At 44.2% G+C, this 23,085-nt stretch overlaps 1 protein-coding gene across 1 annotated transcript in view; it reads left to right on the forward strand.

The window, feature by feature from the left end:
* The window catches only part of LOC124775855 (pickpocket protein 28-like), a 182,002-nt gene extending 159,486 nt beyond the window's left edge, over positions 1-22,516 (forward strand). The window contains exons 9-11 of the mRNA XM_047250689.1: positions 484-673; positions 11,173-11,264; positions 22,294-22,516. Of these exons, the coding sequence (XP_047106645.1) occupies positions 484-673; positions 11,173-11,264; positions 22,294-22,415 (404 nt within the window). The 3' untranslated portion in view covers positions 22,416-22,516. The remainder of the gene's footprint in view (positions 1-483; positions 674-11,172; positions 11,265-22,293) is intronic.
* The last annotated feature ends 569 nt before the right edge of the window (positions 22,517-23,085 follow it).

The raw sequence follows: 23,085 nt of genomic DNA on the forward strand, positions 1-23,085 counted from the left end.
GCATTGTTGGCAGGGAGGCCGCCGTATTGCAAGTCCTTTTTAGTTGACGCCACTTCGGCGACTTGCAAGTTAATGATGATGAAAATGATGATGGACACACAACATCCAGTCCCCTGTCGGGAATCGAACCCGGGCCCTCTGTGTGGTAGGCGGTAACGCTACCGCTACGATGCGGAAGGGGACACTGGTTGTGGTATGAAAGGGCGTAGGGTCAGCAGGCCGCTCTCCCAGCCTTTGTCAGCTTTCGCGACCTGTAGCCACTATGAGTCGGCCAAGTAGTTTCTCAGTTTGCATAACGAGGCTTAAAGTACCACGTTCCACTCCTCTCACCAAGGAAATGTTCTTGACTGTACCAGGAATCTAACCTGGGTCCTCCACATGGCAGTCAGCCGCGTCAACCAGCTCCGGAATCGCCAGAATTTTTTAGTGCTTCTTTTTTCACTAGTGCATTACTCCTCATACTTTGTTTTTGTTTTCAACCAGTGGAACTTGTGGAGCGGAAAGTGCTGATGGAGTTGCATTCTGACGATGCCGACACGGATTCCGGCTCCAACGACTGCGACTGCCTCCCTTCTTGCACAGACCTCAGCTTCGACGCAGAGATCTCCCAGGCAGACCTGGATACAGAAGCGTACTTTCAGGCGCAGAAGATCAACTTCGCTGAAACTGTGGGGTCAGTATTTCACAAAAGTATCTTATTATGTCGACAAGAATAGCACATTTTTGAACAGGTGGAATCTAGGGCGCTGCAGTCGAACATCCATTGGTGAAAATCCACCCTTGTGAACTCTTTGCGTTTGCAGTCTCCAGATTCTTTTTTTCTTGACACAAAATCAAATTTAAAAAAGTGTTATTGACACTCAAATTTGCTAACTTTTTCATTCTGGTGATTATTGGTGTAAGCACATAATTTTTCCTCCTTCAGCTCTCTTAATCCATTATAGGCCTCTGTCCCACGAGTACGTACCGTATGTAGAGATCTGGGAGCAACTACTCTTTTATCATACATTACAGTGTCGGAAAAATGTGAGGCACCCTAAATGAAAATGTCATTATATTGACAAGTAAGGTGACAGGTAGTTCATCAGTGTAGGAGTAAGCTTACAGTAAAGGGTGCCCAGACAGTGACATCAACACACAGTGTATACCCCTGTGGCGGAAAAGCATGAGTCTGTTGTCACATGCAAAATATGACGAATATGTTGAACAGTATTCTGACAGCTCTTCCCAAGCGTCTGATGCCCTTTGTTGCAATTCGGCAATAGTTCCTCCTGCTGGCCCTGGAGAACGAGTAAAGTCTCAGTTCATCATGCCCCATACGTGTTCATTTGACGAGCGGTCTGGTGATCTTGATGGCCAGAACAGTAGCTGTATACCACGAAGAGCACGTTCGGTTGCAGCAGTCGTATGTGTTCGTGCACTGTCCTGCTGAAATGACACATCACCTTTCTGTCGAAGGAATGGCAATAACAAGGGGAAAAAATGAAATGATCGTGTGGTATTGTTGGCTGGGAGGCCCCAACCGGGAAGTTCGGCCGCCGGGTACAAGTCTTATTTCAGTCGACGTCACAATAGGTGACTTGCGCGTCGGTGACGATGAAAGGATGATGAGGACAACATAATATCCAGTCCACGGGCGGAGAAAATCCCCAACCCGGCCGGGAATCGAAACCGGACCCGCTGTGTGGTAGGCAGGTGGAGAGTAGCGAGGGGAGAACAGAAACATAAAATTTGGCAGCGAGTTGTACCAGATGGCCATTCACATCATGAAGCCTGGGATGGAAGCTGTGTGTCGTGGGCGAATGCACTCTGGAGTAGGTAGTTGATCAGTTCCACGCTATTAACGTATACGTCCACCACTCCCATACAGACAGAACCTACTGTCATCACTAAAGACAACAACTCTCAAGTCAATTCTTTCAGACTCAACAGTGGCCATCGTGTCACGGTGTCAATGGCAAAATAACGAGAGACTAACTTAAAAACTAGGGCTTCCGTGGGCTGTGCTCGTCACATTAAAAACCTTTATGAGTATAAAGTTGTATTTTACTACTTTTAGCATTCTGTAAGATGACACGGCAGTATTTCCAGAAGAATTTAGTAAAAGTAAAGACTAGTTTTATGAGCACTATAGGAAAGAGTCTTCAGATTGCGCCGGCCGAAGTGGCCGAGCGGTTCTAAGCACTACAGCCTGGAACCGCGCGACCGCTACGGTCGCAGGTTCGAATCCTGCCTCGGGCATGGATGTGTGTGATTTCATTAGGTTGGTTAGGTTTAAGTAGTTCTAAGTTCTATGGGACTGATGACCTCAGAATTTAAGTCACATGGTGCTCAGAGCCACTTCTTCAGATTGCAGATAGTTTGAGAAAGTGCCAAGAACGTATAAACTGATGGATGACACAAAGCAATGGGCTGCCTCAAGCACGTGTACTGCCAAACTGGACAGAGAGCTTAATTTATGCAGATTATTTTGCTCTTACAGCTCGGGTGGCATATTTTTGGAAGTATCGAGTAAAAGCTGTTTGTAGCTGTACTAGAAATGACAACTAACTACCAAAAAAATCAACTCGAAAATCATCTGCACAGAAATCCTCATGTGCCCCTTCCAGCTAATGAACTGGCATCAAGAAAGTTGCAAATTGAATGTGAGGGAAGCCGGTTAGAAAAAGCCCCTCACCAGAAATGTGAGTCAAAGCTTGTGCTGACGTACAAAGGCGCACAACTAATGATTACAAATGATACCAAGATGAATTAACCACGTTATTATGGATTTTTATATCTACTGATGAGTCTCTTTTTTTCTAACTCAGCTTACGGAGATAACATGTCCAAGACACAGAGGCCTTTTACAATAGTATTACCTGACATTCCTCTTCACTTGTTCTACAGAGACGTACTTCAGAAATTAGGTATATTCACAAATGCTTTAAGATAACTTTTTATTAGTATATGTTAAGAGGTACTTACTGGAATTAAGGAAAACGTGGAAAGGAGGACACACCAATATAACTTTATTTTCCCACAACCTGTTTATTTAACAATACACAAACTCTGTTTTACATATAATCGAAGCATTTTAACCATAAAATTTTCTTTAACAAAATGAACAAATTTGAAAAATTCTTTTCATCTTAAACCTAAACTTGACTACGCTTTTAATCTTTTGAAAAGGAATCTGAAGTGCTGTATCGCAAAACAGCAAACAATATGACGGCCGCACCTACAGAACGCTCGTTATCGGGCGAAACAGCGGTGTTTGCTACCGCGCTGGACACAGTCTATCTTATTAAATGCCCTTCTGCAACACATGAAAACTATACAAGCACCATTGATGACGTGAGTGATTCAATTACTCAAAACACGTAACTTAACTTTTAGTATGAAAGCTGTATGTCGAAAGGTTCGAGGCTACGATGCACACCTGTGCTTAAAGGTTAACCAGATTAGCAAACAATATGACAATGATAAGGCTTACTTCAAAGCAATCAACCTCTTAATTTCAATCGGCAAACAAGGTGCGAATCGATCCTAGCCCATCCCTTCTGACAGTTTTATTTTGACTAAAGCCCTTGTGACAATTGGCTGTTAATATTTTCAAAGTTAAATTGATTGTCAGTTATTAAGATCGCTCTGAAGGAACGTCTCAAGACATTACTTGTGAACACGTATTACATGAGAAATCACTCGGCGGAACCACAAGATCCAGCAAAAATACACCAATAATGATTCGGTTTTTCAAACACAGAAACGAACAGCTTAGTACAACAGGTTGTTCAGATTATAACTAATGACTGAGAAATGCAATTAAAATCAAAGAATTGAACCGGTTAAACGCTAAATCTAATCAGAAGATCCCTCTTTTGTTTAATGGCAACCTGTGCTTTAGTAAAATTGTTCTGGCTGTATTTACGACCAAGAGCTGATTAATTAGAACATTAATAATAGGCTACGAACCAGAAAAGAGAGGGAATATAATAGCGGGACAAATTTTCAGACGACAACTAGTGTCTAGGTACAGTACTCTGCCTATATTTACGACCAAAGAGCCAATCGATAAAAACTCTAAGGGTCGGGTACAAACCAGAATATAATAAGGGGGGCCGGGGGCAGGTAGACAATGAAAAAAACACCACAAGGGCTACGGAATGTTACGCCCCCTTATCAACAAGCAGTTCCACGGTTCCACGGTGCGTCTCAGCAGTTAGTGAGTGGTGCCGATGAAAGCCAGGTAGAAGATGGCAGCCAGGCCACGAGCGGTCGTCCGACACGAATGTTGCCAACCAACCGACGGGATGTCGGCCTGCTGCTTGTAGTCGACGCTGACCCCAGTGAAGCACTCCCGTATCTTCGCTCTGCGCAGGCCCTCCTTGTGCAGCTCGTGGCTTCGACCGCTCGGGCCTCGTGACCAACTCTTGTCGCGGCGCTACCGCCAATCCCCAAACTTTGTGCCTCCCTCTCGGGCCAGCGAGCCGCTTATACAGGGTGGTCCATTGATCGTGACCAGGCGAAGTATCTCACGAAATAAGCGTCAAACGAAAAAACTACAAAGACGGAAACTTGTCTTGCTTGAAGGGGGAAACCAGATGGCGCTACGGATGGCCCGCTAGATGGCGCTGCCATAGGTCAAACGGATATCAACAGCGTTTTTTTAAAAATAGGAACCCCCATTTTTATTACATAGTACGTAAAGAAATATGAATGTTTTAGTTGGACCACTTTTTTCGCTTTCTGATAGATGGCGCTATAATAGTCACAAACATAAGTCTCACAATTTTAGACGAACTGTTGGTAACAGGTAGGTTTTTTAAGCTAAAAAATAGAACGTAGATACGTTTGAACATTTATTTCGGTTGTTCCAATGTGATACATGTACCTTTGTGAACTTATCATTTCTGAGAACGCATGCTGTTACAGCGTGATTACCTGTAAATACCACATTAATGCAATAAATGCTCAAAATGATGTCCGTCAACCTCAATGCATTTGGTAATACGTGTAACGACATTCCTCTCAACAGCGAGTAGTTTGCATTCCGTAATGTTCGCACATGCATTGACAATGCGCTGACGCATGTTGTCAGGCGTTGTCGGTGGATCACGATAGCAAATATCCTTCAACTTTCCCCACATAAAGAAATCCGGGGATGTCATATCCGGTGAACGTGCGGGCCATCGTATTGTGCTTCGACGACCAATCCACCTGTCATGAAATATGCTATTAAACACCGCTTCAACCGCACGCGAGCTATGCGCAGACAGCCATCATGTTGGCAGTACATCACTATTCTGTCATGCAGTAGAACATTACGTAGGAAATCAGCATACATTGCACCATTTAAATTCCCATCGATAAAATGGGGGCCAATTATCCTTCCTCCCATAGTGCCGCACCATACATTAACCCGCCAAGGTCGCTGATGTTCCACTTGTCGTAGCCATCGTGGATTTTCCGTTGCCCAATAGTGCATATTATGTCGGTTTACGTTACCGCTGTTGGTGAATGACGCTTCGTCGCAAAATAGAACGCGTGCAAAAAATCTGTCATCGTCCCGTAATTTCTAAATGTGTGTGTGTGTGAAATCTTATGGGACTTAACTGCTAAGGTCATCAGTCCCTAAGCTTACAAACTACTTAATCTAAATTATCCTAAAGACGAACACACACACTCATGCCCGAGGGAGGATTCGAACCTCCGCCGGGAGCAGCCGCACTGTCCATGACTGCAGCGCCTGAGACCGCTCGGCTAATCCCATGCGGCCCGTAATTTCTCTTGTGCCCAGTGGCAGAACTGTGCATCACGTTCAAAGTCGTCGCCATGCAATTCCTGGTGCATAGAAATATGGTACGGGTGCAATCGATGTTGATGTAGTGTTCTCAACAACGACGTTTTTGAGATTCCCGATTATCGCGCAATTTGTCTGCTACTGATGTGCAGATTAGCCGCGACAGCAGCTAAAACACCTACTTGGGCATCATCATTTGTTGCAGGTCGTGGTTGACGTTTCACATGTGGATGAACACTTCCTGTTTCCTTAAATAACGTAACTATCCTGCGAACGATCAGGACACTTGGATGATGTCGTCCAGGATACCGAGCAGCATACATAGCACACACCCGTTGGGCATTTTGATCACAATAGCTATACATCAACACGATATTGACCTTTTCTGCAATTGGTTAACGGTCCATTTTAATACGGGTAATGCATCACGAACCAAATACCGTCCGCACTGGTGGAATGTTACGTGATGCCACGTACTTATACGTTTGTGACTATTACAGCCGCATCTATCACAAAGCGAAAAAAGTGGTCCAACTAAAACATTCATATTTCTTTACGTACTACCGAATATGTAATAAAAATGGGGGTTCGTATTTAAAAAAACGCAGTTGACATCCGTTTGACCTATGGCTGCGCCATGTAGCGGGCAACCATAGCGGCATCTGGTTTCCCCCTTCACGATAGACGAATTTCGTTCTTTGTAGTTTTCTCGTTTGATGCTTATTTCGTAAGATATTTGACTCGGTCACTATCAATGGACCACCCTGTATTCAGGGTGTTACAAAAAGGTACGGCCAAACTTTCAGGAAGCATTCCTCACACATAAATAAAGAAAAGATGTTATGTGGACATGTGTCCGGAAACGCTTAATTTCCATGTTAGAGCTCATTTTAGTTTCGTCAGTATGTACTGTACTTCCTCGATTCACCGCCAGTTGGCCCAACTGATGGAAGGTAATGTTGACATGCGACTCATTGCTCTACAGTACTAGCATCAAGCACATCAGTACGTAGCATCAACAGGTTAGTGTTCATCACGAACGTGGTTTTGCAGCCAGTGCTAGCACGGGGCAATAGCCGTGACGCGGTACGTTTGTATCGAGACAGATTTCCAGAACCAAAGTGTCCCGACAGGAAGACGTTCGAAGCAATTGATCGGCGTCTTAGGGAGCACGGAACATTCCAGCCCATGACTCGCGACTGGGGAAGACCTAGAACGACGAGGACACCTGCAATGGACGAGGCAATTCTTCGTGCAGTTGACGATAACCCTAATGTCAGCGTCAGAGAAGTTGCTGCTGTACAAGGTAACGTTGACCACGTCACTGTATGGAGAGTGCTACGGGAGAACCAGTTGTTTCCGTACCATGTACAGCGTGTACAGGCACTATCAGCAGCTGATTGGCCTCCACGGGTACACTTCTGCGAATGGTTCATCCAACAATGTGTCAATCCTCATTTCAGTGTAAATGTTCTCTTTACGCATGAGGCTTCATTCCAACGTGATCAAATTGTAAATTTTCACAATCAACATGTGTGGGCTGACGAGAATCCGCACGCAATTGTTCAATCACATCAACACAGATTTTCTGTGAACATTTGGGCAGGCATTGTTGGTGACGTTTTGATTGGGCCCCATGTTCTTCCACCTACACTCAATGGAGCACGTTATCATGATTTCGTACGGGATACTCTACCTGTGCTGCTAGAACATGTGCCTTTACAAGTACGACACAACATGTGGTTCATGTACGATGGAGCTCCTGCACATTTCAGTCGAAGTGTTCGTACGCTTCTCAACAACAGATTCTGTGACCGATGGATTGGTAGAGGCGGACCAATTCCGTAGCCTCCACGCTCTCCTGACCTCAATCCTCCTGATTTTCATTTATGGGGGCATTTGAATGCTCTTGTCTACGCAACCCCGGTACCAAATGTAGAGACTCTTCGTGCTCGTATTGTGGACGGCTGTGATACAATACGCCATTCTCCCGGGCTGCATCAGCGCATCAGGGATTCCCTGCGACGGAGGGTGGATGCATGTATCCTCGCTAACGGAGGACGTTTTGAACATTTCCTGTAACAAAGTGTTTGAAGTCACGCAGGTACGTTCTGTTGCTGTATGTTTCCATTCCATGATTAATGTGATTTGAAGAGAAGTAATAAAATGAGCTCTAACATGGAAAGTAAGCGTTTCCGGACATATGTCCACGTAACATATTATCTTTCTTTGTATGTGAGGAATGTTTCCTGAAAGTTTGGCCGTACCTTTTTGTAACACCCTGTATACATCGGCAAGCAAAGACCTAAGGACACAGCCCACAGATACCAACTTTTCCTCGTAGATATTGGTGATAGGGTCGCAAGAGAGAGAGAGTCGATACTACAACTGAGCCAGTGACGCTTGACAGAACAGCCTGCTAATTCTATAGCGTGTCACAGAACACACGTGAAAATTTCGTGTGATCAGATCACAAGAAAATGGGCTCTCTACCCGAATCGTAAAATAAACTAAATATAAAACACTACGCTTGGATGTAAGTGTTAAATGAAGAGGTTTGCTTCAGTGTCACTGCGATATAATATATATTCTCCAAAGGGTAGTAGTGTCAGTGATTCATTTGTGACGATCATCGACAATCAGATGGCGCTCAGGAGGCCTATCTACGCATCCTCTGTTTTTCGGTGCCACGTAGCACAGAGTCAGAGTGTCTAACGTTGTATGAAGAGTCAAGTCTACGTACTTTACAAAAAGTCGAATATGGAGCAAGTTTTCAAAAAAAAATGGTTCAAACGGCTCTGAGCACTATGGGACTTAACATCTGTGGTCATCAGTCCCCTAGAACTTAGAACTACTTAAACCTAACTAACCTAAGGACATCACACACATCCATGCCCGACGCAGGATTCGAACCTGCGACCGTAGCAGTCGCGCGGTTCCGGACTGAGCGCCTAGAACCGCTAGACCACCCCGGCCGGCAGCAAGTTTTCAAACAATCGCTTTGAAGCCAACTTTTCTTCGAGATAATATAAGGTAATATATGTAAGAAATGTGTACAATTCTAATACCCCTCCTCATTTGCGATACATCTGTTATGCACTCTGTGTGAAATGCTCAATTTTTTACTGGACGTTTGCAGCGAGTTGACGTATCATAAATTACACCACATACTGTTAGCACTGTCATATCTGCGCCTGTGCATAGACCGAGAGATATGACTTCACTAGGGGCAGTAGCAGGTCTCTTTTGAGGTAGGCTCCGTTTGCCAGTCTTTTGATTCCAGACCTTCTGCCAAACTGTTTTATTTTTCCTTTTTTTACGTGTACCAGAAACACTGATATAGCCGTTCCTTACTTAGCAGGTCCATACATCCGAGTAAATAGTTAGCTATTTCTGATTACTGTCTTACAGCCGTCACAAATCTTGAACTTACCTTTATGTCTCATGTATGACGTGAGAACATTGAACGAAAAATGAAAGAAAAAAAATTGACTAATTTAGCCAACATTTTCTATATAGCCTAATTATTCACTTTGAATCACTCATCTTTTACCTGTTTTACAAAACAGTTTATCGGTATGCATCTTCTTGGTAGATTTAAACGTGCTGGACAGGGACTCGACCTGGGGCCTCTGCAAACGTCCCACGTTAGAGGCCCGCTGCTGCACGCAGTTTTAATCTACCAAGAAGTTTCAACTCAGTGCACCCTCCATTCCAGAGTAAAAAACCATTCTGAGTGTATTGGTGTATATTACGCTGTAAGGTCCTTGTTTGAAGTCATCCTGTAGTTCACCAATAACCTATCTAAAGCCTGCAGTTGAATCTGAATATTCCACACTGTTCAGCTTCCTCAAAAGTTACATTTTTTTTAGACTACATCGTTGTCATGTAATCATTTTTTTTTTTTTGCGGTCATAATGAAAGTGCTCAACAGAGGCAATATTAGTACCAATTTCTGCTGTTGTACGAAGAGCATTACGGCTGCTGCAGAGCTTCTCGCATAGAGCAACTACTACAACAGATTATTCCGTATTATTTATATAAAGAAAAATTACACTTATACACACTGAAGCGTCAAAGAAATTCGTATAGGCATGCGTATTCAAATACAGAGATATGTAAACAGGCAGAAAACGGCGCTGCGGTCGGCAACGCCTATGTACGACAACTAATGTCTGGCGCAGTTTTTAGATTGGTTACTGGCGCTACAGTGGCAAGTTATCAAGATAAAAGTGAGTTCGGATGTGGTGTTACAATCGGCGCACGAGCCATGGGACACAGCATCTCCGAGGCAGCGATAAAGTGGGGATTTTCCCGTACGATCATTTCAGGAGTGTACCGTGAATATCAGGAATCAGGCAAATATCAAATCTCCGAAATCGCTGAGGCCGGATAAAGAAAGTGCTAAAAACGACTGAAACCAATCATTTAACGTGACAGAAGTGTAACCTTTCCCAAAACTGCTGCAGATTTCAATGCTGGGCCATCAGCAAGTGCTAGCGTCCCAACTAGTCAACGAAAGATCGTCGATATTGGCTTTCGGAGCCGAAGGCCCACTCCTGTACCCCTGATGATTGCACGACACAAAGCTTTACTCTCGCCTAGGCCCGTCAACACCGACACTGGACTGTTGATGACTGGAAACATGTTGCATCGTCGGACGAGTCTTGTTTCAAATTTTATCCAGCGGATGGACGTGTACAGGTATGGAGACAACGTCATAAATCCATGGACCCTGCATGTCAGCAGGGGACTGTTCGAGCTGGTGGAGGCTCTGTAACGGTGTGGAGCTTGTCAGTTGGAGTGATATGAGACTCTTGATACGTCTAGATACGATTCTGACGGTGACACGTACGTAAGCATCCTGTCTGATCTCCTGCATCCATTCATTCCACTGTACATCCCGACGGACTTACAGCAGGACACTGCGACACCCCACACGTTCAGAATTTCTGCAGAGTGACTCCAGGAACACTCTCCTGAGTTTACGCGCTTCCACTGGCCGCCATACTCCCCAGACATGAACATTACTGAGCATGTCTGTGATGCCTTGCAACGTGCCGTTCGGAAGAGATCTTCACCCCTCGTACTCTTACGGATTTATGAAGAGCCCTGCAGGATTCACAGTGTCAGTTCCCTCCAGCACTACTTCAGACATTAGACGAGTCCTTGCTACGTCGTGTTGCGGTACTTCTGCGTGCTCGCGGGGGCCCAAACGATATTAGAAAGGTTTACCAGTTCCTTTGGCTCTTTGCTGTAAATACTACCGAAATGTTACCAAACTGGAGCTTATCTCCTTTCTTACAGTGACAAACTGAATGACGTGACGTCTAGAGTTACTGAAAATATTATTATTAGAATAACATAAACCAAATGCTGCTCATTTTCAGGTATCGCATGTCATCGCTTAACGTGTACTTTAAGGACAACCAGTTCGTCCCAAGTCGCCGTTCCGAGTTGTATGGAGTCACCGATTTCATTGGTAACTAATCCACTTCCTACCATAATTTTGAAAATTTATATGGAATAATCTGTATCTGTCTCCATTGGCCATTTAATATCATCACAAATAGATAATATAGGTAACACACGAGGATGAAACAAGACTGGAAACCAAATCAAATGTATTTCGTAGATTTTATTACTGTCAGATAAATTTTAAGATATGTTGTTTCGGTCCCTAAATGTGGTGGAACAATTAAAATTTCGATGTGAGGAGCAACACAGAATTTCCAATTTGCATAGTTATGAAGTTAAAGGGAAAGTCATAGGTAGCAACATTATCTGTAATTAAGCATCAGAAATGTTCCCAACGAAATAAAGAAAATAAGATTGGAACTTGTGGACGGACGTGTAAGTGGCTGCAAATTGAGCGGAGTGATCCTTCAGATAAGCTGAGTTGTCGTCCAATTTGCGTTGAATGCGTCAGGTTGTAAGTAAGAGATAAAGGCAGAAAAAGAAAACATAGGAAATTATTTGACTGCCTCTTGGTACCATTTCTCAATGATCTCTAGTACCAGCTGTGCTGACATGAATACGAATTCCTTACCAATTATTACAGCCCCGACAGAACCATGGTTTTAATCCTTAACATCTCCAAGTGTAAATAGAAGTAAATCAACTCGCTAGTAGACTCAGCCTGAATGTTGTAAATCCCATTCTTCTACTGAAATGCCATACTCTGTACAATCATTTTAATTTCCAGAAACGGTCTTGCTATTATTAGTTTCTGTGTTCAGAGGGCGCTGTTACTCTGCATTTGTGTTCAACTAATTGAAACACTTTTCAGTTCGAAATAGACACCTTCTTAAGTCCACGACCAGTTTCGGTCTTCAAACGACGTTGCTTCTCAACATAAATGGCCCAATTATGAAGGCCTAAAACTGTCGTTTACTTAGTAAAGTACCCATTAACGACAACAGTAGCGTTTCATTAGTTTTGCTATCGTTCCACGACCCCTTAGAGTAGCTCCTTACGCAAATGCAGCACCATGTCAAACATTTGTCAGTGTAAAGCGCGATCTATGAGCTGTTAATGGCTCGTATAATCATTTTCCGTAAGGTCATAATAATGCCATTGGCACCTGGATATCCTACATTTGCCTATAATGTTGACGAAGGCAGTTTGCGGTCTCCGAATGACAATCAATACTATACAGTCTCTCAAATGGCTGTAGTTCCTGCAGTCAAGCCTATGAGGACGGGGCGTGAGTCGTGCTTGGGTAGCTCAGTTGGTAGAGCACTTGCCCGCGAAAGGCAAAGGTTCCGAGTTCGAGTCTCGGTCCGGCACACAGTTTTCATCTGCCAGCAAGTTTTATATCAGCACACACTCCGCAGTAGAGTGAAAATTTCATTCTAGAAACCTTTTGTAACTGTTTATTGTTATTATTATTATTATTACTATTACTATTATTATTATTATTATATCATTTCGTGTCAGTACAACTAAGGCCCACGTCAAGACAGCTACTTATTTCTATTTTCTTTCATCCCACTCCACAATTCTTCCACTTTCTCAGAACGAGCTCTTTTCCTCTCATGTGACCAGATGACTCCAGTAGTTTTCCTGTTGATTCTTATCTCCTTGAAAACCTTTAACCTCGATATCTGTCTGAAATTGTCTTCGTTGAGCAATGTCTCCGTTCAGTCTGCATTTCTTGTACGTCCTTTTCTTATCCTGCCTCCCTACACATTTTTATTGTCTGATTTCCAGATTTGGAAGATTATGTGGAACTTCTTTGTTAATCTGTTTTTCTGCATACTCTCTAGGTGTCCATAGATTGAGAAACGTGTTTGCTTAATATGATGTGTTATTTTACGCGAGACTGACTGTAGTTCCTTATTTAGTCTCAAAACTCAATTGCCATCTTCGTTCTTGATTGAACCCAACATGATTGGCAAGATTCTTCTTTTTTTTCCAAATCTTCTGATCGCGTAAAAATAGTTTTCCGATCCGTAGAGGACTCCTGATTCTACAACTGTATTACAACGCTTTAATTTAACATCATTGAAACAACATTTTTACTGTCGACATTTGTCACTTCCATGTGTGCTGTTTTCCTTTTTTCTGTTCTGATTTTATGATTATGATTATGATTAAGATTATGATTATGATTATTATTATTATGATTATGTTTATTATTATTATTAGAATTAATAATTGTTACGATTGTTGTACCGTTCAACTTTTATGCTAACATTAAATGTATCCGCATTTGCGAATATGGACAACCATCAGATGCAGAATTGAATGACGAAAACGAAAATTTGTACCGGACGGGAACTTGGACCCGAATTTCCCACTTATGGCGAGCGGTAGACTTACCATTTTATTTTATTTTTTTATTTTTTATTTTTATCTCATTTTGTTCTATATTGTTTGCTGAATTTGTTCGGGGCCGATGTCCGATGATACCCTTTCAGGTTGTTCGTTGATCCGTTCACTCACTTTTTTTTTATTACAGAGGGCAGCTAACCCTCTGACCGAACACGCTGAGCTACCGTGCCGGCGCCATTTGGCTATCCGTGCACGAGTCACGGCCAGCCCCAAACTTCCACATGTCATCAAAACATCTACAACCTGTATCCGTACTTCCATTATGTATATTCCCGTACAGGTGACACATTTTACTTGAAAGTCGCTTGCCCAATGTCGGCGGATGAATACGATATTACAGTGCCTGCATTATTCGAAAGTACGATACAAAGTTCTGCTACTAATATACTACTACTACTACTACTCTCACTGCTACTAGTAGGGCATGTAGTAGGATGAGAAAGGAGAGCAGTAATTATGCTGCTAGTAGCAGTAACAGTAATAATAATAATAATAATAATAATTCTGACTCTTATTGTAACATTTTAGGCCAGTTCAGTATCTCTACGTACTTAATACATCAGTAAAATGCGAATTTTCAGTCCTTTTCCGAGCTTGTTAAATTCCCCCTCCGTTACTCCGCCGCCCGGCGTAGTCGAGTGGTCTACGGCAAATTGTCAAGCTTCGCACTGCTCCCCCGTCGGAGGCTCGAGTCCTCCCTAGGGCACGGGTGTGTGTGTTGTCCTTAGCGTAAGTTAGTTTAAGTTAGATTAAGTAGTGTGTGTGCCTAAGGACCGATGACCTTAGCAGTTTGGTCCCATAGTAATTTACCACAAATTCCCAAAATTTTCCGTTACTCCTTCCTGTGCTAACTGCCGTTAGGTAACTAATTGCCACCAACATGTTTCTTCAGATGGGATCCATATTATTGTGGAAGGTAATGCGGTGTGAGATTTCGATTCCTTTACTACAAATCGTATTCAGTTCAAATGGTTCAAATGGCTCTGAGCCCTATGCGACTTAACTTCTGATGTCATCAGTCGCCTAGAACTCAGAACTAATTAAACCTAACTAACCTAAGGACATCGCACACATCCATGCCCGAGGCAGGATTCGAACCTGCGACCTTAGCGGACGCTCGGCTCCAGACTGTAGCGCCTAGAACCGCATGGGCACTCCGGCCGGCCGTATTCAGTTATTCGAGGCCGTTGATAATACTTCGAGGCCATTACCAAATTTTCAGTCAGTTCCCATAGTATGGTGTACACATCCCTGACCGACATTATTTTACATACACGACACAAGTAAGGTGTAGCTTTTGGTTACGTCCCAAAAACGGCAGCTACACGTAGTGTCTTTGGCCAATGTATCTCGAAAAGTATCCAGGTACCGTCTCTATCTCTGTGTGAAGAGTCTCTACCGTTGAATGTATCTGGGAATTTTGACAGAATAGTTTTATTTTTAACTTTTCAGTTATTTGCACCGCTGGTGAGTAGCATACCATATGTGGTCGATCCTTGCCTAACGATAATGGAATGTAAAGGCAACAGTGTTGTTCCTGCGCCCATGCAATATCCAAACGCTGTGAAGTGCCGTAGGCTGAGGTATACGGTCGGTCGGTGGTGTCTGAACTCTGTAGCCCTGTAGAGAGAAAGTGACATGATAGTATGAGGGCTCACCGCTTCAGTATTTGCAAGGAGAGTGTTTTTTTGCACTGTGACACATATACGAGGGATATTCGGAAAGTAAGTTTCGATCGGTCAAGAAATGGAAACCACTGTGAAAATCTAATAAAGCTTTCCACATTTGTGTTCGACAGTGTCTCTATTATGCCTGCCGGTTGCATCACTTTGCTCTTTTCAATTCTTAGCGCATGGTGAGCACATAAAGATGCGTAGAAAATAGTGTCTCCCGCCAAGTATAAGGTCCTGGTGAGAGATTTTGCCTGATGTTATGCAGCGCACATTACATAACTGTCATACGCTTCCTACTTCGTGACAATTCTCGGTCGCAATCTGCAGGGGCAATGAAGATGCTCCTGCAGCGTTTTCGATGGGAAGTGTTTTATCACCGGCACTACAGCCGGTAATTGGCTCCCTCTGTGTTTCATCTCTGCTCACATTAACTACTGGCTATGAAGACAACATTTTCGCACAGACAACTAGCTATAAATGAGCCCAGAAGAGAATTGGCGGGAAACACAGGCGGCTGCCTTCTATGACGAGGGTGGTGGAAAGTTGGTACTACGCTACGACAAATGTCTAAGTCGGAGAGGTGACTATGTAGAGCAGTGGCTGGAAGCTGTAGCTAAATGTTGCAGATAAAATATTTTTGATTGTCATAGTGGTTTCCAATTCGTGATCAGTCGGAATTTACTTTCCGAATAGCCCTGGTATCTGTTGTTTCAACTCATGACGGCCGACAGTGGCTGCTGTAATTAATATATCATTATCAATTTTTGTCCCTTGCGGCACTGTTTTTTCCACAGCTGTGGCAACAACCTTGTCGTGTACAGCCTTGACGTGTTGGCATTTGACAAGTCTAGTTCCTGCATAACTTTAGAGATGGAATTCACCTCCAACTGTACCCGCGCTGTGGAGACTGGAAACTCTCCCGCCATATTCACCGACCATGTTCATCCACAGTAAAACAGAATACGATTCATCGCTGAAGCCAGTGCGATGCTGTTCATCGGAAGTCCTTGCACTCCGGTCACGAGGCCATCCCAAACGCAGCCGTTTGTGTTGTGTTAATAGCAGCCTTCGCATACGGCGGCAGTTCGTTAGTACGGCTGCTACTAGTCTGCCACCAATGGTGCGGGATAACACAAAGTGTTGCAGGGACTCTATTACTTATTCCCGGACGGCAGATGCAGATGTGAAGGATGTACAGTGTGCCTGGTGCACAATACGGCACTCCTACTTTCACGGCTGGAGTGTATAGGATCCCATGCAGCTGTGGAGATGTTTATGTGGGTACCACTAAAACAATTGTTTCAAAGCGTTTGGAAGAGCACAAGGGCAATTGTAGAAGAAACGGAACGATCAGCTGTTGCGGAGCATGCTTTCCAGACAGGTAACCACCATATTCGTTTCGAGGAGACGCAAGTACTAGCGGCCACAAGCGAATATTACGAAAGGCTCTACAGGGAGGCCATCGAAATCGCCAAACACCCTAATAATTTCAGTCGAAAGCAGGAGGGCGTGAAATTAAACGGTATATGGATGCCGGTGTTGAAGAAGATGTGTACCACCCGTCCACCACTGGGTGATGGTAACAGCGATCGACGGCAGCGGACAGCGGCCAATTGCCCTGACGTTTTCAAAACACGTGACGTCACGCCTCGGCGCGAGAGCGCGCGAACAGGGAATTTAGCGGCAGTCAGTAGCGAGCCAGTGGGTGTGTTGGACCTTCCATCGAGCTACAGCCCCCTTGAAGAAGTCCTCCGCAGACGGGGACGAAACGTTGGGAATTGACACAGAATTCATCAAGCGACCACGGCATAACAAAAATGGCTCTGAGCACTAGGGGACTCAACTGCTGTGGTCATAAGTCCCCTAGAACTTAGAACTACTTAAACCTAACTAACCTAAGGACATCACACACATCCATGCCCGAGGCAGGATTCGAACCTGCGACCGTAGCGGTCGTGCGGTTCCAGACTGTAGCGCCTTTAACCGCTCGGCCGCTCCGGCCGGCACTCGGCATAACAGCCCGGATTATTATAATGGACGTAACTCCTACTTTGTGATCAGACGTGATCGACCGGTACGTTGACGAGCAGTATGCCGGCCATCACGTCCCCATGCAGTCCAATATCGGGCCGCTGTCACTTACGCATGCGCCACAATTCTCGATATACCACGATTCGACCAGGCGTTCAAATGGAGACACACAATGAGGGCCCTTTCCAACTGTGCCAAGTGCTGATAACGCTGCCTCACATAAGTAAGCAACATCTCCACGTCTTCAGAGTCATTACGGAAAATATGGTGCAGTTCACGCTCCTTACATATCTTGCCAGGCCTGGTAACAACTGTAAACACGAAAAACACTAATGCACCCTGGTGGCCTTTCTACCGGCCACAATCAATTGCAAAAATAATCATTTATATACAAGTACCTGCCGATGAGGTTACGTGCACGAAGTTACATTGACATCCGATCATGGATTCTGCCGTCTTCATTTGGTTTTTTCTTCAAGGAGTGTATACTGCTCATGTACAATACAGACTGTAATGCTGCCTCGCTAACGGTGTCTGGTTAGATATAAGAGAGTATTGAAGGCCCTTGCTTGTCTGGTGAAGTACAGGCATAAATAAATACAAGTATACCACCGTAGTGATGTAACTGGTGAGTGATCTTCCAATTTACGATTCGTGAAAAATTTAGAGTTTTCTAGTGACCTGAGCATCCCTTTGACACTTCGTGAGTCCAGTCGGATGGTTGGACTGGAATCAAATACCCTGAACGTGGACGCAAATTACTGGTTCCACATTTACACATCTACATCTACACCCACATCTCCATAGATACTCCCCAAGCCTCCGTACGGTGCATCGCGGAGGATAGCCAGTACCACTTCTAGTCATTTCCTTTCCTGTTCCACTTGCAAACAGAGCGAGGGAAAAACGACTGTCTATATGCGTCCGTAGGGGCCGTAATTTCTCGTATCTTCGTGAACCTTACGCGCAATATATGTTGGCGGCAGTAGAATCGTTCGGCAGTCAGCTTCAGATGCCGGTTTCTAAATTTATCTCAATACCGTTTCTCCAAAAGAACGTCGCCTTTCCTCCAGTGATTCCCATTTGAGTTCCTGAAGTACCGGGTGATCAAAAAGTCAGTATAAATTTAAAAACTTAATAAACCACGGAATAATGTAGATAGAGAGGAAAAAATTGACACACATGCTTGGAAAGACATGGGGTTTTATTAGAACCATAAAAAACAACAAAGTTTACAAAATATCCGACAGATAGCGCTGGACAGCGAAACGTCAGTGACTGCGCATGACAACCGTGTATAAAAGGAGCTGTAATGAGAGAATCAGATGGGTCAGCAGTCGCAACATGTTGACGTTACCTGAAAAGGCGCTTTTAGTGAGCTGTATTATCAGAATGGGGAATGTGCTAGTTCAGCGTTACGATCCTATCGCCATAGGAACGGGATTATAATGGGTAAAGGTCCGTTGACAAATGCAGCTGTGGCGAGAATGATTTCGAAGTTCGAAGCCACGGATTGTTTAGCCGATAGACCCCATAGTGGCCAACCAAGCACAAGGCGTAATGCTGCTGCGACAGTTGAGGAAGAAATGGAGACTGTAGCGGGTTCGTCTATGTTCGGGGAAGTCAGCGCTCGTGCAGTCGTACGTCGCACCGGCATTCCATACAATACTGTTTGGTTGGCACTGAGGCGTACCCTCCGATGCTATCCGTACAAAATCCATCGGCATCATGAACTATTACGTGGTGATTTAATGAAGCGGAGGGCATTTGCGGTGTGGGCGTTTCAAAAGATGGCGGAAGATGACGATTGGTTGAGTAACGTGTTGTGGACCGACGAAGCTCATTTCACGCTCCGAAGGTCTGACATCGCCCACAACTGCAGAATTTGGGCTACCGAAAATCCTAGAACTATCGTGGAAACTCCATTGCACGACGAGAAAGTCACGGTATGAGTTCCATTTACCACATCTACCGTTATCGGGCCTTTTTTCTTCGAGGAAATGAGTGATTCTCTTTTTGTAACTGCTACCGTGACGGGTGAGAGGTACGCCGATATGTTACAGAATCGCATCATCCCCAGCCTGGCTGATAAACACCTGCTGGAACGTACGATGTTTATGCAGGATGGCGCTCCACCACATATTGCCAGACGCGTGAAAGGTCTCTTCCGCGCGTTCTTTGGTGATGATCGTGTGCTCAGCCGCCACTTTCGCCATGCTTGGCTTCCCAGGTCCCCAGATCTCAGTCCGTGCGATTATTGTCTTGGGGGTTACCTGAAGTCGCAAGTGTATCGTGATCGACCGACATCTCTAGGGATGCTGAAAGACAACATCCGACGCCAATGCTTCACCATAACTCCGGACATGCTTTACAGTGCTGTTCACAGCTATTGTTGAAGAATGATGGTGGACATATTGAGTATTTCCTGTAAAGAAAATCATCTTTGCTTTCTCTTACTTTGTTCTACTAACTATTGCTATTCTGATCAGATGAAGCGCCATCTCTCGGAATTTATTGAACTTTTGTATTTTTGTGGTTTTAATAAAACCCCATGTCATTCCAAGCATGTGTGTCAATTTGTACCTCTCTATCTACATTATTACGTTATTTATTCAGTTTTCAAATTTATACTGACTTTTTGATCGTTACGTGTTGTTCGGATCTACCGCTAACAAAACTAGCAGCCTGCTTCTGAGTTGCTTCGATGTCTTCCTTCAATTCGACCTGGTACGGATCCCAAACACTCGAGCAGTACTCAAGAATATGTCGCACCAGCGTCCTATATCCGGTCTCCTTTACAGGTGAACCACACTTTCCTAAAATTCTTCTAATAAATCGAAGTCGACCATTCGCCTTCCCTACAACGGTTCTCACCGGCTCGTTCCATCTCATATCGATTTGCAACGTTAAGCCTAGATATTTAAACGACTTGACTGTGTCAAGCACGACACTAGTAATAATGCACCCAAACATTACAGGTTTATTCTTCCTGCTCATCCGGATTTACTTACATTTTACCACATTTATGTCTTGACGCCATTCACTACACTAACTGGAAATTTTGTCTATGTCGTTTTGTATCTTCCTACAGTTACTCAATTTCGAAACATTACCGTACACCACGGCATCATCAGCGTACAACCGAAGATTGCTGCCTACCCCGTCCGCTAAATCATTTATGAGAACAACAGCGGTCCTATCACACGCCCCTAGAGCCTAGAGCACTCCTGACGGTACCCTTGTCTCTGATGAACACTCGCCGTCGGAGACAACATACCGGGTTTTATTACCTAAGAAGTCTGTCATTTGGAGTGCACCGTGATCTGTTGCCTCCACACTTAACTAGTCTGCTAAGTCAGTTCAGAGGTCAGAGAAAGGCAAGGCCATTTCACTTATACTACAGAATGAAGCTTAGGAATGCAGTATGGTACTCAAATCAATCTTTTGTATAAGAACAGTTTTACCTTTATGTGCATTAGACGGAAGTGTGGTCCTGTACCTAATCCGTCAACAGAGGTTGAAAATAACGCTTCAGTTGTAAATTTCTTTGTTTTCACAGTCCGCAGCTCGTGGTCGTGCGGTAGCGTTCTCACTTGCCACGCCGGGGTTCCCGGATTCGATTCCCGGAGGGGTCAGGGATTTTCTCTGCCTCGTGGTGATTGGGTGTTGTGTGACGTCCTTAGGTTAGTTAGGTTTAAGTTGTTCTAAGTTTTAGGGGACTGATGACCATAGATGTTAAGCCCCATAGTCCTCAGAGCCATTTGAACCATTATTTTCACACAGCCGGTTTCGGACTGTTACAAGCCCATCCTCAGGTGTCGTACTGGAAATAGCAAAAGACGAGAGATAATTTTCACACACCGCAACACATATAAAACACAAAAAATATTTTTTCCCTAAAAATTTTTAATTTAAAAAAAAAACATTTCGAAACCGCCTGTCGGGCTAAGTGCTGTGAAACTCATGTCAATGCGCAAGTGGCACCGGAATTACGGACAACTGCCTGTGCTGTGGTCCCCGAGCGCCGCGTGTACCAGGCGCGGTGTGCTGCCTATGAGCGCAGAACAGGGAGTAGCGGATGCGAACGAGGAGGCAAACTGGTAAACCAGAGTGGCAAAATGCACTTTTAACATGTATCGTGTATTTTTATGTAATTTTTTTGTTTTTTCCTTCATTTTAAATGTAAACGACTAAATGCAAATTGTGAACGGCCGGACTAGTAACCACGCGTTCTTCTCTCCGTCAATAGGTGGCAGCACTTTTGCCACTCTGGTTTACTTCAAAAAATGGTTCAAATGGCTCTGAGCTCTATGGGACTTAACATCTATGGTCATCAGTCCCCTACAACTTAGAACTACTTAAACCTAACTAACATAAGGACATCACACACTTCCATGCCCGATGTCACGCGGTCCCAGACTGAAGTGCCTAGAACAGCACGGCCACACCGGCCGGCTCTGGTTTACTAATTTACCTCCTCTTTCGCATCCGCTACTTCCTGTTCTGCTCCCAGAGGCAGCTCACCGCGCTTGGTACATGCAGCACTCGGGGACCACAGCACAGCCTTAGCGTCGTGATATCATTTGTATACATTCTCTACCCAGGCAGTCGTCCGTAGTACTGTCTGGTGCCACTTGCGCAATGACATGGGTTTCACAGCACCTAGCCCGAGCGGCGGATTGTAAATATTTCTTCAAACTTTTTCAGAACTTTTTAGGGAAAAATATGTTTTTGTGTTTTATCTGTGTTGCGGAGGTGAAAATTATCTCCCATCTTTCGCTATTTCCAGTACGACACCTGAGGATGGGCTTATAACAGTCCGAAACCGTGCGTGTGAAAATAAAGAAATTTACAACTGAAGCGGTATTTTCAGTCTCTGCTATAATGCTTGGTTGCGGATGTTCTTCCAACAGGATTGTTTGCTGCTAAACAATCAAGTTATGGGAATGAGTAATCTCGTTGATTTTTCAGCGAACTGTGGCGGTCTTTTGGGCCTCTTCATGGGCTTCAGCGTGCTGAGCCTGGTGGAGGTCTTTTACTTCTTCAGCATACGCATCGGGTTCACGCAGATGCTGCGCCGATCTGTCCAGTAACGTGCCGCAGCCGCATTGTGATCTCCAGCATCGCAGCTCGCCATGGAGCGCACTATGCCACACACTGCCAATGCCAAGCACTTGTATTTCTTGTGTTAAATTATTTCGTTTGTAATAAATGTTCCTTTTTTTAATTGTGTGTTATCCTTGAGCTTGCCTAATGATACTGTGTATGATACCGCAGAGAGAGAGTGAACGCTTTGCTAAATATATCGTAATAAAAAAGTACCTGCGGATACTACACTTTTCGCTAGGTAGGTGCCTTGCTTAGTATCTTTGATTTTGTGGAAAAATTTTTGTGTAGGTTATGCACCGATTTTGAACATATCGTTACGGAGCAGTTTTTTGACTATATGCACTAGTACTTGAGCAGTTCAGATATTCCCACAAGGACGGTAGTTCTCAATTGTCGTGTACCCAGGACGTAGACACGAGTAATCGATTAGTCCGTTTTTTTATTGGGTTACTCAATTAAATTATTTCAAAATGAAGATGAATTTTTGCTTGTCCAGACATATTATAGTTCAATTCTTTTATCTTGGCGGCTCGCGCATGCCTGCCTAGACGCGGGAGATTGCTGCGTTGCCAGTTGCACACGAAGCACGCGCCAAGAGAAGCAGTGCCATAGTATAGCATAGTTCGCAAGCTTACGTTTAGGGGGGAGCGCGCA

This window comes from Schistocerca piceifrons, chromosome 2 (genome assembly GCF_021461385.2).
Source record: "Schistocerca piceifrons isolate TAMUIC-IGC-003096 chromosome 2, iqSchPice1.1, whole genome shotgun sequence".
Classification (NCBI taxonomy): Eukaryota; Metazoa; Arthropoda; class Insecta; order Orthoptera; family Acrididae; genus Schistocerca; species Schistocerca piceifrons.